Source organism: Ammospiza nelsoni, chromosome 26 (assembly GCF_027579445.1).
Source record: "Ammospiza nelsoni isolate bAmmNel1 chromosome 26, bAmmNel1.pri, whole genome shotgun sequence".
Taxonomy (NCBI): domain Eukaryota; kingdom Metazoa; phylum Chordata; class Aves; order Passeriformes; family Passerellidae; genus Ammospiza; species Ammospiza nelsoni.
In genome coordinates this window covers 422,362-445,648 of record NC_080658.1, presented here as the reverse complement: position 1 = coordinate 445,648, position 23,287 = coordinate 422,362, and the positions used below count along the sequence as shown (strand labels likewise).

Below are 23,287 nucleotides of genomic sequence, written 5' to 3'. Positions count from 1 at the left end.
AGGATGCTTAGGGTTTATTGACCTAATTTGTGGCTCTCACTATGAAAATCCCATTAATCTCCACAGCAATGGGGAGGGGGGGGTTTGCTTGGATTTAACCACAAAATAAATGTTGATTTTATTTCAGAAATGCCTTCAGAAGCTGGGCCCTACTTTGGGGTTCCTGCCCTGCTCAGGCAGAGGATCCCAAAGGCACCCAAAAATGAGGGAATTTGGTATTTACACAGAGATCCCAAAGGCACCCAAAAATGAGGGAATTTGGTATTTACAGAGCACAGGAACTCTTTGGGGATGCAAAAATCCAAACTATGAGGGGGGTGAGACTGTCCTGGAGCACCTGGGGCTGCTCCTCCCTTCCTAATTCATCACTCCCTCCAGGGGATGGGGATCCGTTCTCATTCAGCCCAATAAATCCGGGATAACCCCACAGAACCTCACTCTGCAATGCTGCTCCCTCCATGCTCAACCTGTGAGAAATTATAATTACTTCTGAACTTTGAACCCGCTCCAAAGCAGCATCTCCAGCTGCCAAAGCCGGCAAGCCCGGACACAACGAGGCGCTTTTCATCCCCAAACAAAACCCTGCCGCTCAGCCAAAGCCCCGAATGACAAAGGCCGGGCTGAAATGACAATTTTAGTCACAAAAGGACTCGTTTTGCTGCTCAGGTGTCACTGCAAGCGTTGGGTTTCAGCCCCAGCGCCCTGCAGGAGGTGCGGTGACAAAGGGAAATGGAACGGGGCTGTTTTACGGCGCTGAAATTTCCAGGGCTGTTTATTCTGCAGCAGTGGGATCTCAGCATTAAACCCGGGTTAATTCCAACCTCTGCTCAATGCAGGAGCTGCAGGAATGAATTAGGTTTAAGTACAGGTTTCACAGAGCTCTGCTCGGGGTTTAATCTGAGTTTTACCACCGCGCTGGGGTGCACAGCACTGAGAGGCTCCAACAACAGAGCAAAAAACACGAGGCAGGAATAAATTACAAAAAAAAAAAACCTCTACAGGATCAATTTCAGGATCAATTTTAGGCTCTCCTGATCCATGCTGAGGAGTTCCACGATTTTAAAAATCAGCTGAGTTGAGCATTGAAGAAGAATCCGCCCAAGGACAACCAGCTGCCAGCAAATGCCAGGCAACCAAAAATAAAAGTTTGAGTTTTCTTCTTAAAACTGGGGATACCGAGGCAGAAAATGAGATAGGAGAGGAGAGGAAATTATCCAGGAGAGGAGAGAACAAGCCAGGAGAGGAAGATCTGGAGGAGAACAATCCTGAGGGATGGGATTGGGTCCCAGCAGAGAGGAGCCGGGTGCTGATTTTGATCCTGATCATTGCCAGAGTCCATCAGAGCAATGAGGGCGACCCAGGCCAGAGAGGGGCTGCACACCTGCTGGGAATTTACTCATTTATCAATAAATAAATCAACAGGAATTGATAACTGAGGAATCCTGCTGCTGGAGCCGTGCTCAGAGGGTCCCTGATCAGCCCAGGAACGCAGCAATGCTCCCCACCTGGATTTTGGGGGATTTTTGGTGGATTTTCAAACACCACCACAGCAAAGCCACAATATAAAAACATTTTTATGTTTTTTTTACAGCTTCCAAAGGCCACGATCTGATCCTGCAGCCTCCTGGAACTCAGGAATACGCAGGAATTCCTCGTGTGGAGCTTCTGCCAAAGGCTGACAATGGATATGGAGCTTCCTTTCCTCCTCCTCCTCCTCTCTACTAGAGTTCTCCATTTGGGTTTCAATTTGTGGAATTTCTGCTGCTTTGGAAGTTTTAACTTGTCCCAGAAAAACCCAGAGGTGAACATCACCAAGGCTGGAAGACGAAACACTGAAACCTTCAGGGTTTTCCAAATCTCCAAGCAGCTCCTTACAAATCAAACCCCAAACCAACCAAAGATCCCAAATTACATTTTCTCTTTTTTTTTTTTTTTTTTGTTTGCTTGTTTCCTTTCTGAGTTTTTTTTTGCTGTTGTTGTTTTTTGTGGTATGTTTTGGGGGTGGTGGTGGGTTTTTTTGTTGTTTTTTTTTGGTTGGTTGGTTGATTTGGGGGGGTTTTGTTTGTTTTTTTTTTTTGTTTTGTTTTGGCGTTTTTTGTTTTGCTTTTTTTTTTTGTTTAAACTCCTTATTCAAGGGCAATAATTCAATCCAGAGCAGCAGAAGCACACAAAACACTGGACAATACTTTTAGCTGGAGTGCAAGGGAGCTGCTGCTACCAAAGCTGAGAGTGCAGCAGAGCCTGGCTCGGTTCCTCGGGCTGGGAAACAAAAGCTCCTGGAGGGACCAGCCCAGCTCTGGAGAGTTTGGCACTGCAAGGTTGCAAGTTAATCACTTGCACATTACAGCACAGGAAAAGTTGCAGGAAATAAAAGGGATTTTTTTTTTTTTTTTTTTTTTTGGCATGGAGAAAAAGAAAATAAGAAATGAGAAAATTAAAATAAAGGGAGGAAGCACCCAGGAGTAAGATGTGTTACCACTTAAATCAGAAAAAATACACGGAATAGAGAGGGGCTGTTGCAGGTTTGAGGGGGTGAAGTGGGAGCTCCTCAAAAGCTCCAGCAGCATTTGGGATAAATCACATTTCCTGCAAAGGGACAATCCCAAATCCTGCTGCACCCTCGGGTGGCTCACACAGGGCCCAGAGCCCAAGCCAGGACAAAGCTGAGAGCAAACCATGGAAATGTTCAAAATGGAATGTTCTCAAGATGGAATTTTTTCAAGGAGCCCTTCTGTGGTGTGGAGAAGTCACAGGTAATTAAGGTTTGGGTTTGATTTTTTTTGTTTGTTTGGTTTTTTGGTTGGTTTGCAGGTTTTTTTTGTTGATTTGGTTTTTTGGGTTGGTTTGGTTTGCAGGTTTTTTTGGTTGATTTGGGTTTTTGGGTTGGTTTGGGGTGGTTTTTTTTGGTTGATTTGGGTTTTTGGGTTTTTTGGTTGGTTTGGTTTGGGAGGTTTTTTTTTGTTGGTTTGGGTTTTCTGGTTGGTTTGGGGGTTTTTTTTTTTGGTTGATTTGGGTTTTTGGGTTTTTTGGTTGGTTTGGTTTTGGGTTTTTTTTTCCGTTGATTTGGGTTTTTGGGTTTTTTGGTTGGTTTGGTTTGGGAGTTTTTTTTTTTTGTTGGTTTGGGTTTTCTGGTTGGTTTGGGGGCTTTTTTTGGTTGATTTGGGTTTTTGGGCTTTTTGGTTGGTTTGGTTTTGGGGTTTTTTTTTTCCGTTGATTCGGTTTGGGTTTAGGGGTTTTTTTTTGCTTGATTTGGTTTGGGTTTTGGGTTTTTTGATCGGTTTCTTTTGTTTTTTGGGGGGTTTTCTGTTCGTTCTATTTTAACCACCACCCAAATCACTGGTGTAACACCACCCAAATCACTGGTGTAACACCACACAGAGAAGGAAAAAACCCAAAATTACGAATTGTGCCCTCAAAACCTCCCCAGTCTGAGCTCAGCCCAAATGTGCCCCCACTGCTCCTGCTGCACTGGGACCCCAGGGGAAGCTGCCAGCCCTCTGGGTTGCAGAAACCCCTTGGGATCCCCCAGGATCTGCGGAGATTCCAGGCAAATCCCCCGATCCCACCACGATTTCACGGCTCAGAGAGGATTCACAGGGAGCTCCAAACTCCATCCCTTCCCAAAAACTGACATTTTTGTGGAACTCCAGCTCATCCTTGCTCCCACCCCAGAGCCAAGGAATCCATCTGCACACGTGCACGCCTCGGCGCTAAAACTCCACTGGAAATGTTTAAAAAAAAAAAAAAAGAGAAAAATACAACAGCTCTGGGGAGAAAATAAATATAAAAATATCCAGCCGGTTTGAATCCAGCCATGGAAAACTCTGGTGTTTTGAGCAGCTTTGTTCCATTACAGCACTGCTGGCACAGAGGGAACCCAGAGCCCTCCCTGACAATCTCAGTTTTGGGCTGAAACTCAGGAATTTCTGCTCCCCAGTGCTCAATCTCTGCTGGTTTTGTTACTCAGTCCTTGCTGCTCCTTTGTGGATTACACAGCAAAAATTCTTCACTTTGACTTTAACGCTGTGGGGATCCTCCCTCAGCTTCCTGTCAAATATTGGGCAATAATCTGCTTTCCCTGCAAATCTGCATTAAAATTCCAAAGTCCTGCCCTCAGCCGTGCCCATCAGCACCAGGGGTACAAGAGCTGCAGCCAAAATCCGCTGGGCAGCCCCAGGGCAGGGGCACTGACAAGACTGGGGGAAAAAACAAATTATTCTGCACAAAAGTCACCAGATCTGCTCCTCAAACAAGGAACTGGGATCTGTTAAATAAAATCTCTGTCCCACAGCTGCTTTTCAGGCTTGGAAAGGAGATAAATTCCCAATTATTTTTTATTTTTAGCGAGGGTGAGACCGATTCCTCCCTACAGGACGAAGGGTGACAATTCTTTATAAGCACCATGAGCTTCTCCCTGTGCACAGCTCCAGGAGCGAGCTCCAGGCTCTCATTTTGGGGGGCATTACACAGTCCCCATCCCCAGGCTGAGCACAGGGGGAGCCTCAGGGTCTGCATCAACAGGTGCCAATTCCATGCAATTCTCCTTCCAAAGCCATTCTGCTCCTTGGCACCTTCCCAAATCCCACAGATCCGTTTTTAACCCCGTGGAGCCTGGCTGTGATGATAGCAATTCATTGTTGTTTTATATTTTTTTAAAATTTTATTTTAAAATTTCTAAATATTTTTAATTTTAAGCTATTTTAATTGCAATTTTAACTATTTACTTTAATTATAAATTTGAGTTATATTTATTTTAATAATTTTAATTGGATTAATCTTAATTTTATTCTTTTTATTATTTTCATTCTATTATTTTCTTTTTTCTTTTAATTTTATTAATTTCAATCTTATTAAATTTACTATTTTCATTTTACTCTTTCCATTTCATTCTTTTTAGTATTTTTAATTTTATTATTTTCCTTTTATTCTTTTCATTCTATTTTAAATACATTCGTTTTAATTTTATATTAATTCTATCTTTAACATGAATTACAACAAAGTTACACCTCGAGTGTTCATGATGCAGCAGTTGGTGAGTGCCAGTGTGTCATTCTCTCTTAATAGGAGGAATAATTTTAATTACTAAGTGCTTAGCAACCCCCTCGCGGTGGCGGGGCCAGCCTGCGGTGCCAGGGGACAGCCCCGAGCACTTGGGGACATTTTCCCAGCCCGGTGGCCCCGTTCCAGGATCCTGCCCGGCCCTTCCTGAGCTGAGCCCTGCTTTTCCACACACGCCCTCCTCCCAGGGCAGCTTCCTCACGCCCACAAAAATCCTCCAGAAGCGAAAAAGAAACCAAACCTGATGAGGTGCAAAGCCGGGTGGGGATGCTGCGCTTGGGGTCCTGGAGCTGCAGAGCCTTGTGGGGTGGGGGGACCTTAAATGCCTCCAGTCACCAGCCACCCCTGCCAGGGCAGGGACACCTCCGCTGTCCTGCCAGGGACGCAGGGGCAGCCCCAGCTGCTCTGGGCACCTGTGCCAGGCTCTGAGCACCCTCACAGGGAGGAATTCCTTCCCCAGATCCCCTCCTGAGCCCATTTGTCCACCTGTGAAAGTGGAGCAATGCTACAAGGACCCGGAGAGTGGCACCATGGAATGGTTCGGGTGGGAAGGGACCTCAGATCCCACCCAGTGCCACCCCTGCCAGGGCTGGGACACCTCCCCTGTCCCAGGTGCTCCAGGGACACTGCCAGGGATCCAGGCACTGTGCCAGGGTCTGACCAACCCCACCGGGAGGAATTCCTTCCCCAAATCCCCTCCTGAGCCCATTTGTCCACCTGTGAAAAGGAGCAGTGCTACAAGGACCTGGAGAGTGGCACCACGGAATGGTTTGGGTGGAAGGGACCTCAGATCCCACCCAGTGCCACCCCTGGGGAACTCAGTGACTGCAGCTGAGGGCTACACATTTCTCCAGCAACTCCCAGCCTTTCCCTGAGCTGGTCTCCTCCTCACAATCACCCTTTTCCGCATTATCCAACACTCAGAAAATCCTGCTGAATGCCAATTAAGTGTTTTCTGTGCTCTCCAAACCCTTTCCTGTGAGCATTTCCTACTGCAGGCTCTTACTGATGCGCTCCCTGTCAATATTTCATTTTGTCAATATTCCCAAACCCACAGGCACAGGTGATGTCCTTAGAAGTTTACACAACATCCAGATATAAAAATAATATCAAAGCAGCCCAGCATCCTCTGCCTACACCCTTCAGGAGAGGTGGAGGAGACTGAAGGAATTTTTAACCCTAACAAAAATGAAGGAATTCCTTTTCCAGAACACAATTGAAGGAATTCCTTTACCATATCACAACTGAAGGAATTCCTTCACCACAGCGCCAGTGGCGGCCATGAGAGCCAGGCCATGAGAGCCAGCATGGAACCGAGATAAGGAATTCTGTGCTTCCAGGGGCGGGGCTGAGCTTATCAAAGCATGACATCACCGTGTTATCAGAGCTGCAGGGCAGAAACGAAAGCAGGCAGGGCTCCCACCTTCGTCTCCTTCCGGGGCGTAGGACGCCGTGATGATGTCGATGTCGGCGCAGTTCATCACGATCTGGTTGGTTGCATTCTTCACCTGCAAGAGAAACTCCATCAGCACCAGGAAGAAATGGCAATTCTCAGCTCTCGTCCATCTGAAAAGCACCTCCAGGTGTTTGAAGGAGAGTTGGGTGTTTGGGATGGAGAAGGAGGCACTGCAGAGCAGGAGCTGTGCTCAGCCACTCATCCCCACTGGGAATTATTTAATGCTGGGTAAAGAACAGGGCTGAAAACTTCACAATGGGGCCCTTGTGCACGCCTGGGAATCCAAACCTACATAAACAGATCCTGAGCCCATCAGCCTCCTCTGGGGATGGCCCAAGGGACAGCAGAGTGAAAATCTCCCTTGGAGACATCACCAACACAACCTCTGTGCGTGCTCCAGGCTGCCGGAGCTCCTCAGCCCAAAACATCTGCCAGGAGATTCTCCTTCCCCTTCTGCCAGCTCCTGGCTCCACACTCTCTGCTTTATTTACCCAGTGCCAGCTCCCAGCGTAGGAATAAACCGTGGGGCTGTGCCAGTTCTCTGTTTGAATGCGAGAGCCTGAATACAGAGGAATTCAAATTAAATGAAAATTAATTACAAAGGGGTACAATATTTGGGAGTTAAACCAGGGAGTTATTCAGACATTTATGGCTGGAACCACCAGAATGATCAGGCTGGATCAAGCTGGGAATCCTGCTTGTCAGGATAGGATTTCTAGCAGCAGGCACCAGCAGTTTCTTAAACAAAGGAGTAAAAATTTCTGTAGCAACCAACCAGATTTGACACAGGCATGAAGAAACTGCTTCCTACCCCAGAATCAGCTCACCAAAGCCTAAGAAACTCCATCCCTGTTTCGTTTTCCCCACTACCATAACCTGGAGCCATCATCCCAGGTATCCACGTGTGAACTGGGAGCCAGGAACGCGCTGGAGCTGCCTCCGGCTCTGGGGTCTGCACAGGGAGAGATCAGAGGGATGGAGCAGCTCTGCAGGGAGGAAAAGTGGGAAAAATGGGATTGTTCAGCCTGGAGAAGAGCAGGCTCAGGGGGTGAGCTGGGTTTAGGCTCCCTGAAAGGAGGCAGGGAGGAAAATGAATGAATTTCCAAGAGAAAAGGGGGAATGGGGTTAAAGTGCCAGAGGACAGGGTTGTGTGGGACAGAAGAAGGAATCCTGGCCTGGAGGGGCTGGGCTGGGATTCCCAGAGGAGCTCTGGCTGCCCTGGACCCCTGGCACTGCCCACGAAGCCCCTGGGTGGGCTTTGAGGTCCCTTTAACCCCAAATTCCACAATTCCGAGCCCCTGGGTGGGATTTGAGGTCCCTTTAACCCCAAATTCCACAATTCCGAGCCCCTGGGTGGGATTTGAGGTCCCTTTAACCCCAATTCCACAATTCCAAGCCCCTGGGTGGCCTTTGAGGTCCCTTTAACCTCAATTCCAAGCCCCTGGGTGGGATCTGAGGTCCCTTTAACCCCAAATTCCACAATTCTGAGCCCCTGTGTGTGCCCAGGCCAGCTCACCTACAGGCAGCACACAAACTGTTATTTGATTTTGTTTGTAAAGCCACAAGAAAAGGCTCAGGTGTCCCCAGTGCTCCCTGGGCGAGAGGAGGAGCTGGGAATAAACCAGGAACGTTCCTCAGTAATGTTCCTCGGCCATCTGGGACAGAAACCCCAAATCTGAGCCATTTGATGGAGAAGGGATTAATTTCCTTAATTTAAATTTGGGATCTCACAGGTGTAGGATGGTCCATCCCTGAGCCAGCACCCATGCAGGGAGGACAAACCCCACACACCCCAACCCAGGCAGGAGTCTCTCCTTGACCTCCCTGACCTGACAAATATGCCTGGCTCATCCTCAGTTACGGAATTGTTTAATTAATAAATATTATGTAAAGAAATATGATGCATTTACACCTTTTGAGCAGTGACTGTTGGCGCCTCCTCCCTGCTCCCCTGCAGTGGTGTCACACCAAGGGGTGCAGCACGGCTGTTGTCACCTCTTGATGGAATTAAAATCAAATTAATCGTAATTAATAAACCCAAACTGGCTGTGAAAACAACGTTTTTGCAAAGCACTGAGAACAATCTAACGGCTGAGGTGACACAGGGTCAACCTGATTTCCCCAGGAAAGATTTACAACCCGAAATCCGCTTTTTTTTGTTTAAATTCTGAGTGCATAAAACTGAAAAATTACAAAGCTCCCTCAAACCCAAAATTCAAATCTCAATAGTTTTTACTACAATACTGGTGCTTGGGGGGGGGGGGTTTTACAAGGTTTTTCTAAAACACAGAAAAATCAGGATGAGAAACGCTTTTTATGAGTGTCTGGAGACCTTTATTCAATCTATGAATCCAAATCTCCCTGGATTCTGAGCTGTCCAAATTGCAGACAATGTGAGTTTAACAATGGGCTTGATCTTTAAAAAACAACTTTTTCCAGGACACAACTTTCAGTGGAGCACTGAGCCTGCAAAGTAAGAAAGTTTAGGTTTAAGCAGAGAAAATCCAGAGGCTCCTTAAGCAGGCAATTATCTATTTTTAGGTATTTTTTCCCTCACTTCCTACCAATATCAAGCCAGTTTTATGAGAGGGCAGCACAGAAAAAATATCTAAAATGAGCCAGGAGGGTAAAAAAGTTCATTTTTTTAACTACTCAAAAAAAGGGGTGAAATTCACCATACAGGCAGAAATTATATTTTTCAGCAAGGAAAATGAATTAATTTAATTTAATGAACTGAGAGAAGAGCAGTTCTACACAGCTCAGAAATCAGAGGAATCTCCGCAGGGAAGGAATGGCTCAGGATTGTAAACTCCTGGCTTTTGATGAATTGAATACTGGATTAATCAGAATTCAAACACTATTTTGAGGTCAGACTCGGGCACCTCAAGCAGGGAAGGGAAAATTCACCCAGCAGGAGAAAAAAGCTGAAATCCCCCTGAAAAGTTTAATATTTGATGGAAGAAAAGTTTAAAATTACAATTATTTAGCTCTGCCAAACAATACCTAAAGGTGCTGTGAAGCTTTTTGTGGTCAGAGCAGGGAAGGATTTGATGGAAAATATTTTCCCAATTTTTTGGGATATCAGGAGCAGGGATTTGAACTCCAGCCTACCTGAAATGCAGGCTGAGGAGCATCCAAAGGGATCTCCTGGAGCCAAAATTAATTCCAGATAATTCCAACCCTGTCACACGGCTCCGGAGCCCTTTTCTAAAAGCAGCACTACAACAACTGCGTGTGTTTTTGGCAATTTTCTCTCTAAAAATAGACACCTAAATTTACTCTGGATTGGTGTTCCAGGGCGTGTCTTTTGTAAGAATCCAAAGCTTCAATGAGGAGAGCGATAAAGAGATTTATTAACCTGCATCTCCAGCAAATTCCAGTGGCCAAGGTGTTAAATTAACAGCACCAGGACTAATTGGGAAAACTCCCTTGTTCTGAAGCACATCCAGCTCCAGAGGTGTGGGATTCACAGGGGTGAGTAAATCCCTTCTGTGATCGCTGCAAATCCATCCCAATCTTGGGAATTAAGGGGCTCAAGGAGCATTTTTGGGGGGGAAAAAAGGTTAAAAACCCCAATTTTTGAGCTGATGAGCCCTGAGGTGCTGCCAGGCGCCTTAACCCTCCACTGCAGGTTTAACTTCACGTGCTGGAAGTGCAGATCCCAAGGCTGGAGAGCAGAGGGTTTATCCTGGAGCAGCTCCCCAGCAGCACAAATACTACACCCAGCGAGCTGCACTGGGCCAGGGTTCCACCCCAGAGTGTCAGCACTAATCTTTAACCAGCTCCACGCATTCCTCAGGCCAGCAGATATTGCATAATGAACCTATAAAAAGCAGCAGACAAGCAGTTAAATATTGCTAAACCCGCCAGAGATGCACTGAAGGCTGCAGCAGGGATTTGAGGGAGCCCGGGCTGTAAATTCCTCGCAGATAAGCTGCCCTACAATCAAGGAACACCTCGGCGGAGTTTCCAGGCAGGGCAGGGCAGCGGCTCCAAGGAAGGGAATCTGCGGGCAGGGAAACACCAGGGAGCTGGGAGGCAGCCCTGCCCCTCACAGGTGATCCTCTCGGAGCTCAAAAATTCCTTTTACAGCCTCAAAGCTGCAGGCAGCTTTGTTTCTGCTGCTGGACAACGCCGGGGCCACACATCCCTTCTTTGTTCCAACCCTCCCAAGAGCCAAAAAAACGGGGGAAAAAAAAAAGAAAAAAAAAAAAAAGTTTGACCCAGCCACTGAGTAATGCAAGTGCCCTGTGCTGATAACCAGGCCCTGAGAGCCAAGGCTGGCGTAATTAAAGCTCCAGCCAACAGAGGAATAATGAAAATGAACCATTTCCACCCCACAATCTTAATTGTGCTGGTGGAGAGGCATCCCCACGCCCTCCACAAATCAAGTTTAAATGCTGGGAGATGACATAAGTGGCAGAACAATCACAGGAGTGTGAGCAGGAGACTCTGTTCCAGCCCCGGCTCTCCCACTGCCACGCTCTGTCCCAGCTGGGACCTGCGCTCCTTGGGAAACAGTTCATTTGAGGATTTTTTGGGGTTTTCAGCTGTGATAAATGGGAATTATGTACTGTCACTTTATGTAATTGTTACACAACTGCACGGACTTCAAAAGTATTCATGTGGCCGCAAATTATACTATTTAAAAATCTGGAAGAACCGGTCAAAATGGTAATAGCTGGGTTACCAGAGCCTTCAGAAGCACAGCTCCGAAAAGAGGCTGTGAAATGCAACTTGCCAAGGTTTCAGGATCATTCCTTGATCCAGGGGAGACAATTCCCTGAGCTGGACACGGGAACAAACCACAGGCAGGTCCCCACTCCCCTTCCCAGGCTTTGAAATCTGCTGCCACCTCTTACCGTCTGCATCACCAGGGGTTTTATCCCCTGAAGATTATCTGGAGTTGCCATGCGAGTGGCACCGTTTATTACTGTGGCACAAAGTGCTTCGGGTTATTTATAGGCCCTAAAGCCAGCACAAGTGTCCTGCCCCACAGCCAAGGCTGCAGCATTTTTTTTATTTTTTTTTTTTAGGGTTTGAAAGCCCCAAATTCTCCGCAGAGGGCTGCAAATCCTATTACTGGAGTGAGTAAGAATGATCAAGTGTTTACTTGTAATACCTTGACTAAACACCACAGCCTGCACTAATTCCACTCCGCTCTTAAAGATGCCAAATAACAAAGCAAACAAAGCACTTTGCAGGCTCTGGAAAGTTTGTTCCTGGTTTTTGGGGGTTTTTGTTTTTGGTGTCAGAGCCTCAGAAGTCACCCCATGGCTCAGAAAGCATCTTGGTGCGGATTATTGCCATTATCCAGCTGGGATGGAGCAGGCAATTATTACTGATTGGGATTAAAGGAACAACTTAAAGATCTTCAAGAGGAGGCAGCACGTGTATTTTCCCCACCCCAAAATAAAAAAATTTTGTGTTTTAACACAAACCCACTTTTGCCTCTGTGAGTTTACAGAGACTCCAAAGCTCTCAGGTGGTGCTGGAAACAGAAAATCTCTGCTGGGCTTAGGCTCAGGTAGAAAAGGTCCTTAACTGAAGTAATTTGACCCCAAAAGCACCCAAAAGTGTTAATTTCTAGACCAGCTTGACGGAAACATGCTGATAGTTATTAATTTTGTTCATCCAGCCCTGCACAGAGAGCGTCCTGCGGATGAGCCAGGTGTTCCTCTCCCCGTCAAGGAGCAGAGCATTTCCCCTCTCATTTCCTGGGATCTCCCTGTGCTTTGGGCCCTCGGCAGCCCCAGGAACCCCTCCAGACGCCCAGCCCTGCTCGGGCAGGTGGACTCACCCCTGATCCACTGCCCTGCCCGAGCCGGGAAGGTGCTCCTCCTTCCGGGAGGTGCCTCCTCCCGGGCTCACCGTGTTAAAAGTTATCCAAAATAGAGATACATTTCTTTAGATCTGTTTCAAAAACCTCGCTCTCTGCGGTTTGTTGGCGTTTTCTCCCCTCCTCTCCGCTGCGGGAGCACCAGAGCAGCACTCCAGGATGTGAGAGGGGATTTTTCACAGCCTGGAACCTGTGGGGGTCACAGCTTTTCCCTGGGGAAAGTGCAGCACTGCCCATCTCCAGGTGGAATCCTCTGCTGTGGGAACGCACCTGGACACAGCAGGAAATTCAAACCACTCCCCGGGAACAAACCCTGCAAACCAGCGAGCCCTGCCAGGAGGGAGCTCCGGGCCATTCCTGCATCCCAGAGCCGTTCCCAGGGCTGCTCTCCCCAGCACCGGCTTAAAAAGCCGCTGCTCCCCTCCCCCCGAGCGTTATTTTTAACCTGGATGATTTCAGTGATCCCATTTACAGCCCCACAGCTGTAACAGGGCCGGGGTGCGAGGACAGGAATAGGTGCCTGGGATTAGAGCGGAAGAAAATGGGAATTTCTCAGACCGGCCTTTTTCGAACTGGAACACCCCAAAAGGCAGCGGCGGCCCCGAGGCCGGAACCAAAGCCCCGAGCCAGCATCAAATCCGCGGGGAGATTTGGGTTTTCAATATTTCTGTCACATGACACAAAGTTACTCATGTCTGCTTGGGTTCCTGCAGCTCCCCAAAGTCGCAAGGTTCCCCATCATCCCCAGCCCCGGGCCTTCCCCAGGGAAGAGCTCTCCTGCTTCTCTACCTGTGCTTCACATCCCGCAGCTTTTATTGCCTCCTTGCATTTATTACCTATTTAAAACCAGGTTTAACCACCCCTTCAGCACAGCAAGGCTTAGATCTGCTCACATCTCGAGACTTAAAACCTTCCGCAAATATTTTTTTAAGCTCTCTGTGTGACCATCTAATTTTCAGGAAAAAAAAAAAAAAAACCCAAAAATACAGTTATGCCATTATAATTCTGTACCTCTCTCAAATCGCAAGGGAAAAAAAAAAAAAAAAAAAAAAAAAGAAAAAGACGTGAAAGCAAATTCGGGAAATCTTGGCAGGGCAGCCAATGAGAATGACTGGGAGAGACTTGAAGGCTCTCACAGAACTGGTTCCGGCTCTGAAGCACGAGCACGGCGAGGAGGATTTTTCTCGCCTTGCAGAAGAACGCGGCGAGGTTTCGGCTCCGCAGCCCTCTCCCGGCTCTCATGCCCAGGCTCTCTCTCCATGACACCGAGGCCTACCCTCCCCGGGAGCCGCACCGGGGACTTCTCCTTTCACGGCTTATTTGGCTTTTCCAGCAAAACCCCCCGCCATCCATCCATCCCCAGGCCGGCTCGGAGCGCAGCTCGGGGGGTCCCCGGGGGGCTGCGGGCACCGGGGAGGGATCCCGGCCGTGCCCAGCCCGGAGCTCCCGCGGCGCTCCCGCATCCCGGCCCGGGCCGGCCCAGCCCGGAGGAGCCGCCCGGGGGGACCCGCGGGGGCCGCGGCGGGGCTGGGCGGGGCTGCCCCCGAGCCGGGCCGGGTTCGGGGGGTCCCGCAGGGCTTTTGGCGGGTTCGGAGGGGGTTTGCCCGCCCATCGTGAATGGAAACGCGGAGGAGCGGCGGGGGGAGCCCCGAGGGGCCTCCCTGCACCTGCCCGGCCGGGCCCGGGGAGCGCAGGGAACGGGGGGATCGGGGCCGGGGGTCCCTCAGGGCACGGCCGGGAGGGGCCCTGAGGGGGAGCGGGGTCCCTGGGGACGGGGGGGGAACCGAGGAGGGGACCGGGGAGGGGATCGAGGGGTCCCCCGGGGCACTGCGGGGTCCCCTCGGGGGGCGCGGGCCGGCGGGACCCCTCGGGGGCGGGGCGGGAGGAGGAGGATGAGGAAGGGCAGGATGGGGAGGAAGAAGGGGGGGCCCTACCTGCACGGCGGCCTCCAGCTTGCCCTCGAAGGTGAAGTCGATGAGGTCCGGCTTGAGGCAGAGCCCATAGTTGAGGGGGGACACGTCGGCGGGCAGCCGCTCGAACGGCCGCTTCTCCGGCATGGCGGGAGCGCGGGGGGTGCGGGGCTGCGCCCCCCCCGGCGGGGCGGCGGCGGCGGCGGCGGGGGGGGGGGGGGCGGGGGGGGGGCGGGGGGCGGTGGGGGGGGCGCGGGAAGGGCGACGAGGCGGCTCCGCACGGACGCACCGAGAGGGAGCGGCGGCGGGAGCGGAGGATGAGGATGAGGAGGATGAGGAAGATGAGGAGGAGGAGGGAGGGGCGGGGGCGCGCGCGCGCTCCCGGCTCGAGGCGGCCCCGGTGGGGGAGTGCGGGGAGCGGAGCGGGAGGGGGGGAGGGAGAGAGGGAGGGAGGCACGCGGGCGGCGCGTGCGCGTGCGCGCGGCGGCGCCACGCGGCCGCGCACGTAGCGCGCGCGGGGGGCGGGGAGGGGGGGGGGAAGGCGGCGGGAGGAGTTGCGTAAGCGCTGGCCGGGAGTGCGCCTGCGCAAAGCCACGCCCCTCGATGACACACCCCTTTCTCTGGGTCACGCCCCTTCCCGGTGCTGCGGGACGGGGCAGCCCCGGTAACGGGGATCCCGGTAACGGGGAACCCTGTGAGCCCCCGTAATGGGGATGCCGGTAACGGGGATCCCGGTAATGGGGAATCCCGGTGTGTCTGTAATGGGGATCCCGATCATTGGGGATCCCGGTGTGTCCGCTCCAAGCGGGCCTGGCACATTGCACCCCATTAAGGTGCAATGAGGCTCCCGGTGCTCCCGGTTTGGACGGATGCTGGCACCCCGTTAACTGGGGCTCTCGGGTCACCTGGTCTGGGTGGGGATTGGCGCAGTGCACCCAGGGGCTCCCGGTTTTGGGGTGGCACGGGCACCTCGTTAGCGGGGCTCCCAGTACTCCCAGTTCAGGGGGATGACGGCTGCTGGATCTCCCGGTGCGCTCATACATGCAGAGCTGAAATGGTGCCCCTGTGTTGGGACACCCGGGTTTCCCTCTTTGCTCTCTGTATTTCAGTTTATTTCTCACTATTCCTTCCCCAACGAGATTTACTTGTGTTTAAAGTGATACTTTGCTGTTTAAAAAAGACAAGTTAGTGCTGAGCCAGGGAGAGAGCGAGCAGGGAGTGGAGAGAGCGAGCAGAGATCTGGGGAGGGGAGCTGGATTCGAGGAGGGAACGGGGATTTGGGAAGGAAAGGGGATTTGAGGAGGGAAAAGGGATTTGAGGAGTGGAGTAGAGATTCCAGGCAGGGGGGAGCAGGGATTTGAGGGAAGGAGCAGGAACTCAGGAGAGAGAGATGGGATTTGGGGAAGGGGATAGGATTCGAGGAGGAGAGAAGGGGTTCAAGAGGCGAGAAGGGTTCGAGGGAGGGAACGGGGATTCACTGAGACCTGGAGGAGCCGGCGGCACGAACTGGGGCAGGGAGAAAGTACAGACAGCTCTCAGCACATGGTTACAGAAACCCAGCGCTGCCGAGCCCGGGTTCATCCGGGGCGGCCGCGGGGCCGCATTGTGCTGCAGAGCCCCGGGGAGGGAAAGGGAGACAAGGGAACAGCTGGAAGCAGCTGGAAGCAGCTGGAGCCGCGCGGGGGGTTCGGGCCGCTGCCGCCCCGCTCCACCGTGCCGGCTCGCAGCGCGGCGGGGCGCGGAGCCCCGCGGGACACGCGCGGGGACGCGGGGGGACAGCGGCGCTGGGAGCCGCGCCAGGGAACGGTTCGGGGTGTGACGGGATCCTGGCGGCGCTCTGGGCGGAAAGCCGCGTCTGCCCCGCAGCGAGGGAAGGGCTGCGCCCCGCGGCTCGGCGGAGAGGCTCCGTGCGGGGTTTGCAGCCGGGATGGACGGAACCGGTCTGAGCCCGGCCGCGCCACGCCGGGGACACCCCGGGGCCGCCGCGGCAGGAGGAGCCCGGCTGTGCCCCGGCCGGGCTGCGGGACCTGGCCAGGGCAAAATCCCGGTGCTGGCAGCGCGGGTGGCCGCGGGTGACTGTCCCTGGCAGAGCCGCGGCAAGGTCAGGGCCAGGATAAAACCTGGAGCAGGGCGGCACGGCTCCGAGGGACGGCAGCGGAGGGGATTGTCTCCTCTGAGTTTTAATTCCCATCCCCGGTGGCCGCGGGGTCACCGGGTGCCCTCCTGGCCCGCCGGGGGGGCGCGGGGGCCGCGGGGCTCGTGCTTGGCAAAGCGCTCGGGGCGCTCTCCGCGGGTGCTGCCCCGCACGGGAGATGCTGGGAGGTGACAGATGCTGCTGTCAGCAAGAATCCAGGAAAAAAAAAAAAAAAAAAAAAGAAGGAAGAAAGAAAGAGAGAAAAAGAGCGAGGCTCCGCGGAGACAGACGGGGGGAAGCCGCCTCCTCCGCCGTGTCCCGACCAAACCGGGCTCTCGTGTAGTGCCAGACTGTGGAGGGCCCGGGGACAAACGGACGGGGTGGAAGCCAGGAGCTGTAATTAGCCCAGAGCCACCAACCGCTGTCAGTGCTCCTTTCTAATTAGGAAAAACAAGGGAGGAAAAAAAAAATCAAAAAGGGGGAATAAAGGAAATATATTAAATTCCCAGGAGAGGCTTTTCTTTTCTTCCCTCTCTCTCGCCGGAGTTTTCGCCGCTGCTGCCGGCAGCGGGAGCAGCCGGAGGGCACCGGCTAATCCTGCCTCGCAGGTCTGGGCCGCCGGCTTAGGGCTGGAATCTCTGGTATTCGGGAGCACGGGGACAGCCGCGCTCCGAGCTCCGGGGCCTCCTGCTCCGCGGGTCATTCCGGGGGTTGGGAGGCGATTTCCCCTGGTTTCCCCCTCTCCGTGCGTGCGTGCGGCTCTGCCCGTCCCCTCCCGCCTCCCCGCCGGGCACCCGGGACAGGTTGCACAAGGATGGAGGCAAACGTGGCCCAGCCCCTGCCTGGAGCTGGCGGGGACAGCTCGGGGCGGGTGCCGAGCCCCGATCCCAGCCCTGATCCCGCTCTCCCACGGCACAAATCCCCACGCGGTGGTTTTGCAAGGAGGAGAGCACAGGTGGGACGGGGGCATCATCCAGTGCCATCTCCACGGCCCCATCCCAAATTTCCTCAGGGATGCTCCCTGGCCGAGCCCCCCACGGGCAAGGACGCGGCTCCAGAGGGGTTCCAGAGCGCCCCAGCGCTGCCCACGGCGGTGAAACCGGCCGGGATGGCATCCCGGGCATCCGGGAGAGCCAGCCGGGCTGGGAAAATCCAGCCCCACCAGTCGGGAGCCGTGGGAAAGCGCCGGGGCCGCGGGGCTCGGGGCCGGTGACTCAACCCCGGCTGCTCCAGGACCGTCCCCGAGCCCCGGGGCCTCACCCCGGCTTTCCAGAGCGCTCCGCTGTTCCCCACACCGGGTGCTGCGGGAAGCGCTCTCTGCTGGCTTTGCCCCCGCACGCCCCAGTGAGCATCACGCCGGATTTTGGGATTTTGGGAGGTGCCGGCGGGCTGCATCGCGATCCCCCCAGCCAGGGGGACCCGGCTGCCCCCGCGCCCCCGGCCCAGCCCCGCACGGCCGCTCCCGGCTCGTCCCGGCTCAGATAAGAGCGCGGGCCGGGATCAACGGTCTCGGGCACGGCGGAGCCGTCACTACACATTAACCAGCTGTCCGATGGAGCAACGCGGCCTCGCAGCCAAGATCAACAGTCCCCAAAGCAAACTGGGAGCGGGGCCAGGCGCGGCGAGCGCGGCCGGAGCCTCCCGGCGAGCCCCCCGCCCCCGAGGGGCCCCCGGGCTTCGCACCCCCGGCCGGGCTCGCCTTTGGCTGCGCGGGCCGAGCCCCGCGGGCGTGGGCGGGTGATGAGCATCCATCCCCAGGGCGTCCCGGCGGCTCCCGGGATGGGGTTTCGAGGGAAAAGGGCTTGGGATGAGCCGGTTCGCGTTTTAGGGCGGGGGTGCCGCGTCCTGGATTGTCCCCGGGATATTCGGAGGGACCCCTGCCCTCGATATCCCCCCCTCACCGCCAGCGTCAGGGGCTGCTGCGATGGGAAACCCCAAAAGCATCGCACAAACCCCACGGAGCTGCTAGGGGTGCAGGAACCTGGGGGGTTCTGCGGGTCCGGGGGGCTCTGGAAATCCGGAAGGGGGTCCTGCGTGCCCGGGGGAGGGGCTATGCGGATCTGTGCAGGGGGGGCTCTGCGTGCTCAGAGGGGCGCTGCGGGTCTGGGGGTGCAAATCTGGGGGTCCGGGGATGGCTCTGCAGGCCTGGGGGGGCTCTGCGTGTCCGGGAGTGGCCTGCGGGTTACGAGGGGGGTCTCTGCAGGTCCATGGGGGGGATCACTACAGATCCGGAGGGGGGGTCTCTGCAGGTCTGGGGGGGCTCAGACACCCGCAGCATCCCCCGCATGGGGCAGGGTGGGGGTCCCGCGTGTCGCACGTGACCCGTGTGGGGGGTGGGGGATGGGGGCAGTGCCACCCCCCCCGCCCCCCGCACTGCACCACGCACGGGGGTCCCCCCTCCGCGCGCTCGGGGGGTGGGCGGAGCCTCCCGCGCTGGCCCCGCCCCTCCCCGGCCTCCGCAGCCGATGGAATTTTCCACTCGCGGGCGCGGCGCGGGCTCCCGCCGGCCACGCCCCTTCCGCGCGCGCGCGCGCGCCCCGCGCGGCCCCGCCCACACATTCCCCTCCCTCCGCGCGCGGCCCCGCCCTCCCGTTCCCGCCATCCCCCGCGGCGGGGTAAAGATGGCGGCCGCCATGGCGGCGGGGCTGGGCCGCGGGGCCCCGCGGCTCTGCTGGAAGGTGAGGCCGGGAGAGCGGCCTGAGGGCGCCGCGGAGCGGCCGTGGGGCCGCGGGAGGAGCGGGGTGGGCGCTGAGGGTGAGGGAAAGCGCCGGGGGCCGTGGCGCGCGCGGGGCGAGAGGGGAAATCAATTCAGGCCTGGCGCTGCTGGGCTCACTCGGGCTCTGCCTTTGCCTCCCCTCAGGCCGCCGAGTCCCTGCTCCGTCCCGGGGCGCTGCCGCCCTGTGTGCTTGTGCCGGTGAGGAGCAGGAGGAAGGGCCCGCGGCTGCCCGAGTGGGCCCGGGAGCTGAGCCCTGAGGAGCGGGAGCGGCGGCTCCGGTGCGCGGCGCCGGTTTTCCCGGACGAGCGCGTGGAGCGCACCTTCTTCCTGGCCTGCACGGGTACGGCAGCGCGGCGCACTCGGCCTGGCCCGGGTGATGTGACAGAGAATCGGGCGGAATTCCTTCCCCACTGTTCCCTCTGGCCCGGGGAGAGGCCTCCCTGCCTGATCGCCAAAGCTGTTGGTGCCTTTTCCTTGAATCCTGGAATCCCAGGGGGGTCTGGGTTGGGAAAGGCCCTCCAGTGCCACCCCTGCCATGGGCAGGGACACCTCCCTCTGTCCCACATGGCTCCAAGCCCTGTCTGGGACTGTTGCAGGGATCCAGGGGCAGCTTCTCTGGGAATTCCATCTCAGCCCCTTCCCTCCCTCTCACGGAGGAATTCCTTCCCAAAATCCCCTCTAAACTTCATTTTGAAGCTATTTCCCCTCTTCCCTGGGCTGTGAGGGAACAGCAGAGAGCAGAACCTGTGTATGAGCTTTATCCAGGAATTCTCTCGGAAATTCTCCCATTTCCCTTGTTCATTCCCTGGGCTCTGAGCCTCATCCTGAGCTGCTTTTCCCACCCCAGCTGAGATCATGGATCCCTACGTCCCTCCCGAGGGCGATGCCCGCCTGACCTCGCTGTCCAAGGACGGGGTGAAGCAGCAGATGCAGAAGCTGAGGCAGACAGCGGCCTCCCAGCTGGCGTACGTACCCCTCGTTAGCTAATTAGCGTAATTACCCTGCTGCTTGGCCTGTCCTGGGTCTGTCCATGGGAGATAGTCCTCCCCAGTTCCCACCCGGGACCCCCCCAAATCCCCCCACATCCTCTCAACCCCCACCAAACCCCCTCTGTGGGGGGGCTGAGGGATCTCTGGATGATTTTTAGGATTAAGGGGTTGTTTCCTCCCTGTTTTTCCCATTTTTGTTGTTGTTTCCCCTTCCCCTCTCCTGCTGGGAGCAGCCACGCTGTGCACTCCCAATTTTTTTGGCATTCTTTAGATCTGGCTCTTTCGTGACCACCTGAAGGTTTTGTCTTAGTTGGGGATCTCAGATTCTGAGCTGGTAAAAGCTGGGATTGAATCCTGTAGGATCCAAATATCCAGGATGGCTCCAATTCTGTTCTTCCCTGAATTTTATTCTTTCCCAGCCTGCGGAAGATCAAGGATCACGACCCGGATTTCAGCACCAAAACCTTCCCTGAGAAAGCCCAGGAGATATTTATTGAGGCCCACAACTCCCTGGCAAAGTAAGGCCCTTCCCTGACCCATGGGGAGCTGGAATTTGTGGGGAAAATGTAGTGGGATTTGTGTGGGGGGAAAAGGCGGGATTTGTGTGGGAAATGCAGAATTTGTGTGGGGGGAAAGTAGGAATGTGTGAGGGGGAAATGCAGGAATTTGTGGGGAGGGAAAGGCAGAATTTGTGTGGGAGGAAAAGGTGGAATTTGTGTGGGGGGAAAGCTGGAATTTTCGGGGAGAATTGCAGGAATTTGTGTGGGAAGAATTTAAGGAGTTTGAGGAGAAAGCAGGAATTTGTATGGGGAGAATTTAAAGGAATTTGTGTGGGGGGGAAAGCAGGAATTTGTGTGGGAGGAAAGGTGGGATTTGTGAGGGGAAAGCAGGGATTTTTGAGGAACCTCCTTTCCTGTGCTGAATTGACCAGAGTGTTTCCTCTGCAGCTTTAACAAGCAGAAGCTTCACTCCCTGGTGACGGAGCGCTGCTACCCCGTAAGTGCCTGGAATTTTGGGGAATTTTGGGGTGTCTCAGGTGGATGGAAGGGACCCCCAGGATCAGCAACCCAGCCCTGGCCCTGCCCAGCACAATCCCAACAATCCCTCCCAGGCGTGGGGTCGTGGCTGTTCCAGTGCTGGAGCTGGTTTTTGCTGTCAGGAGCGAACAAATGGTTAATGATTTCATTAATTCCGAGCCGGTCTCTGCTGGCAGGACATGGTGCGAGGGAACAGGTACAAAACCATCCGCTGGCGGTTCCTGGAGTCCCTGGAGCCCCCCAGGGTGGTGCACGTGCGCTGTGAGGGCATCCTGAACCGCGGCAACCTCTACGGGCAGGTGACGGTGAGGATGCACAGCCGCCAGGTGAGCCCCGGCTGAGGGGGGCTGCAGTCCCACCCAGGCCAGGGCAGGGACACCCCTGCTGCCCCGGGTCACACAGGAGCCTTCTCCGGGAGGGACAGGCCCAGATTTACCAGCTTGTCATGAAAGGTCACTTGGGTCATCCAGGAGCCTTCTCCATCATGGACAGCCCCAAATTTACCAGCTTTTCCTGGAATGTCAGTTGGGTCATCCAGGAGCCTTCTCCAGGGTGAACAATCCCAATTTTCCCAGCCTTTGCTGGAAGGTCACTTGGATCGTCCAGGAGCCTTCTCCAGGATGATCAATCCCAATTTTCCCAGGTTTTTCTGGGGGGTCACATAGGTCACCCAAGAGCCTTCTCCAGGATGAAAAATCCCCATTTTCCCAGCCTTTCCTCCTAGGAAAATCCCTCCCTCCATCTTCCCTTACCAACCCCAACCTGCTGCCAGCCCAGCACAGAGATTCCAGCCTTTTTTGGGTTGAAATCCCTTAAATCCCATCCCGTGGGCAGGGACACCTCCCATTATCCCAGGTCACTCCAACCCCATCCATCCTGGGGTTATTTTTTGGATCTCTTGACAGATTTTGGCCATCTATGACCGCTTTGGGCGGCTGATGTACGGCGGGGAGGAGATTCCCAAGGATGTTCTGGAGTACGTTGTGTTTGAGAGGTACCTGGTGAACCCCTATGGAACCTGGAGGATGCACGGCAAGATCGTCCCAGAGTGGGCCCCACCCAAGGATCCCATCATTAAGGTGGGAAAAGGCTGGAAAATGCAAATCCCTGGGGGAAAAATGCAAATCCCTGGGGAAATTGCAGCTCCCTGCAGATCATTCTGGACAAGGCTGAGCTGCCTGGGAAAGAAAGGTGGGGGGGTTCATCCATGGGCAGAGCTGTTTGGAACGTCCATGGAATTGTTCCCTGCAGCACCTGGGAGCTGGAATTAGGAGGTTGAGGGCCTGGAATGGCTGAGGACAGTCTGGGATAATTTTGGGAATTATTTCCCCCTGTGCCCGACCTCCATAAGTGTCTCTGCCTCCCTGTGTTACTACAAACAGATCTTGGGAAAGAAGGAGGGGAGGATTCCAGTAAAATTCGAGGCTTCCCATCCCATTCCCTCCTCCTGCCTCCCTCTGAACCCCTTTTGTCCCTTTCCAGAATCCTTCTGCTCCCATTTTCTTGCTGATTTTTGTCCCTTGCTTTTGCAGACCGTGATGATTCCAGCCCCGGATCCCTCACAGGAGCATGAAACAGCAAAGTAGAAAGTTCCGGAATGTGGACAGGGACAAACAGGCCAGCTGGGAAGACTGGGAATGTGTTGGATGTGGCTGTGCCTTCAGCAATGTGTTCCAGCCACCCCAGATTTGTCCTTTGAGGGGCTGGGAGCAGGATCTGGATGAGCTCTGGGAGGAGCTTGGCTCTGTCCCACACTCCGTGTGCTGCAGCCTCACCCTCGCTGGGTTCCCATGAGGATGAGGAGCCTTGGGAGCATCCCCAGCCACCCTCTGTCCTGAATTCCATGGGAGAGCCCTGGGAATATTTGTCACCCCCATGGGAGGGGTCACAGAGCTGCTGCTCAGTCATTAAAGCTTCACCAGTGGCTTTGGCACCGTTTTTCCCCGTCTCTTTCTCTGCTGATTCCCAAACTCCTATCTTTTAACAGAAACTAGGAAAATTTAAATCAAGTTCTGTGAGGAGGGGGGTGCTGCCGTTGGTGTTTCCCAGAGGAGCTGCAGCACAGCTGGTAATTGGGTTTAATTTCAGTTTTGGTTCCTCACAAGGGCTGGGGTTGGTGCAGAGCTGGTGCTGTCACTGAGGGAGTGG

At 54.5% G+C, this 23,287-nt stretch overlaps 2 protein-coding genes across 2 annotated transcripts in view; one reads left to right on the top strand and one right to left on the bottom strand.

Moving 5' to 3' along the window:
• The window catches only part of NPEPPS (aminopeptidase puromycin sensitive), a 34,407-nt gene extending 19,925 nt beyond the window's left edge, over positions 1 to 14,482 (bottom strand). Inside the window, exons 1-2 of the mRNA XM_059489018.1 lie at positions 14,288 to 14,482; positions 6,482 to 6,566 (exon numbers count right to left, since the gene is read on the bottom strand). Coding sequence (XP_059345001.1) covers positions 6,482 to 6,566; positions 14,288 to 14,410 — 208 coding nt within the window. The 5' untranslated portion in view covers positions 14,411 to 14,482. The remainder of the gene's footprint in view (positions 1 to 6,481; positions 6,567 to 14,287) is intronic.
• Positions 14,483 to 18,998: 4,516 nt separating this feature from the next.
• MRPL45 (mitochondrial ribosomal protein L45) lies at positions 18,999 to 23,072 on the top strand. Its single transcript, XM_059489023.1, has 8 exons — positions 18,999 to 19,075; positions 19,258 to 19,453; positions 19,961 to 20,078; positions 20,522 to 20,620; positions 21,050 to 21,098; positions 21,316 to 21,465; positions 22,045 to 22,218; positions 22,672 to 23,072. The coding sequence occupies exons 1-8, from the start codon at positions 19,019 to 19,021 to the stop codon at positions 22,723 to 22,725; spliced, it is 897 nt and encodes a 298-aa protein (XP_059345006.1). The 5' UTR covers positions 18,999 to 19,018; the 3' UTR covers positions 22,726 to 23,072.
• Positions 23,073 to 23,287: the final 215 nt, after the last annotated feature.

Excerpts from the sequence above, each read along its gene's own strand:
- MRPL45 (XM_059489023.1), top strand. The coding sequence starts at position 19,019 with ATGGCGGCCGCCATGGCGGCGGGGCTGGGCCGCGGGGCCCCGCGGCTC. Across the intron at positions 19,454-19,960 it reads CTTCTTCCTGGCCTGCACGG|CTGAGATCATGGATCCCTAC; the intron begins GTACGGCAGCGC and ends TTCCCACCCCAG. Across the intron at positions 22,219-22,671 it reads CCAAGGATCCCATCATTAAG|ACCGTGATGATTCCAGCCCC; the intron begins GTGGGAAAAGGC and ends TTGCTTTTGCAG.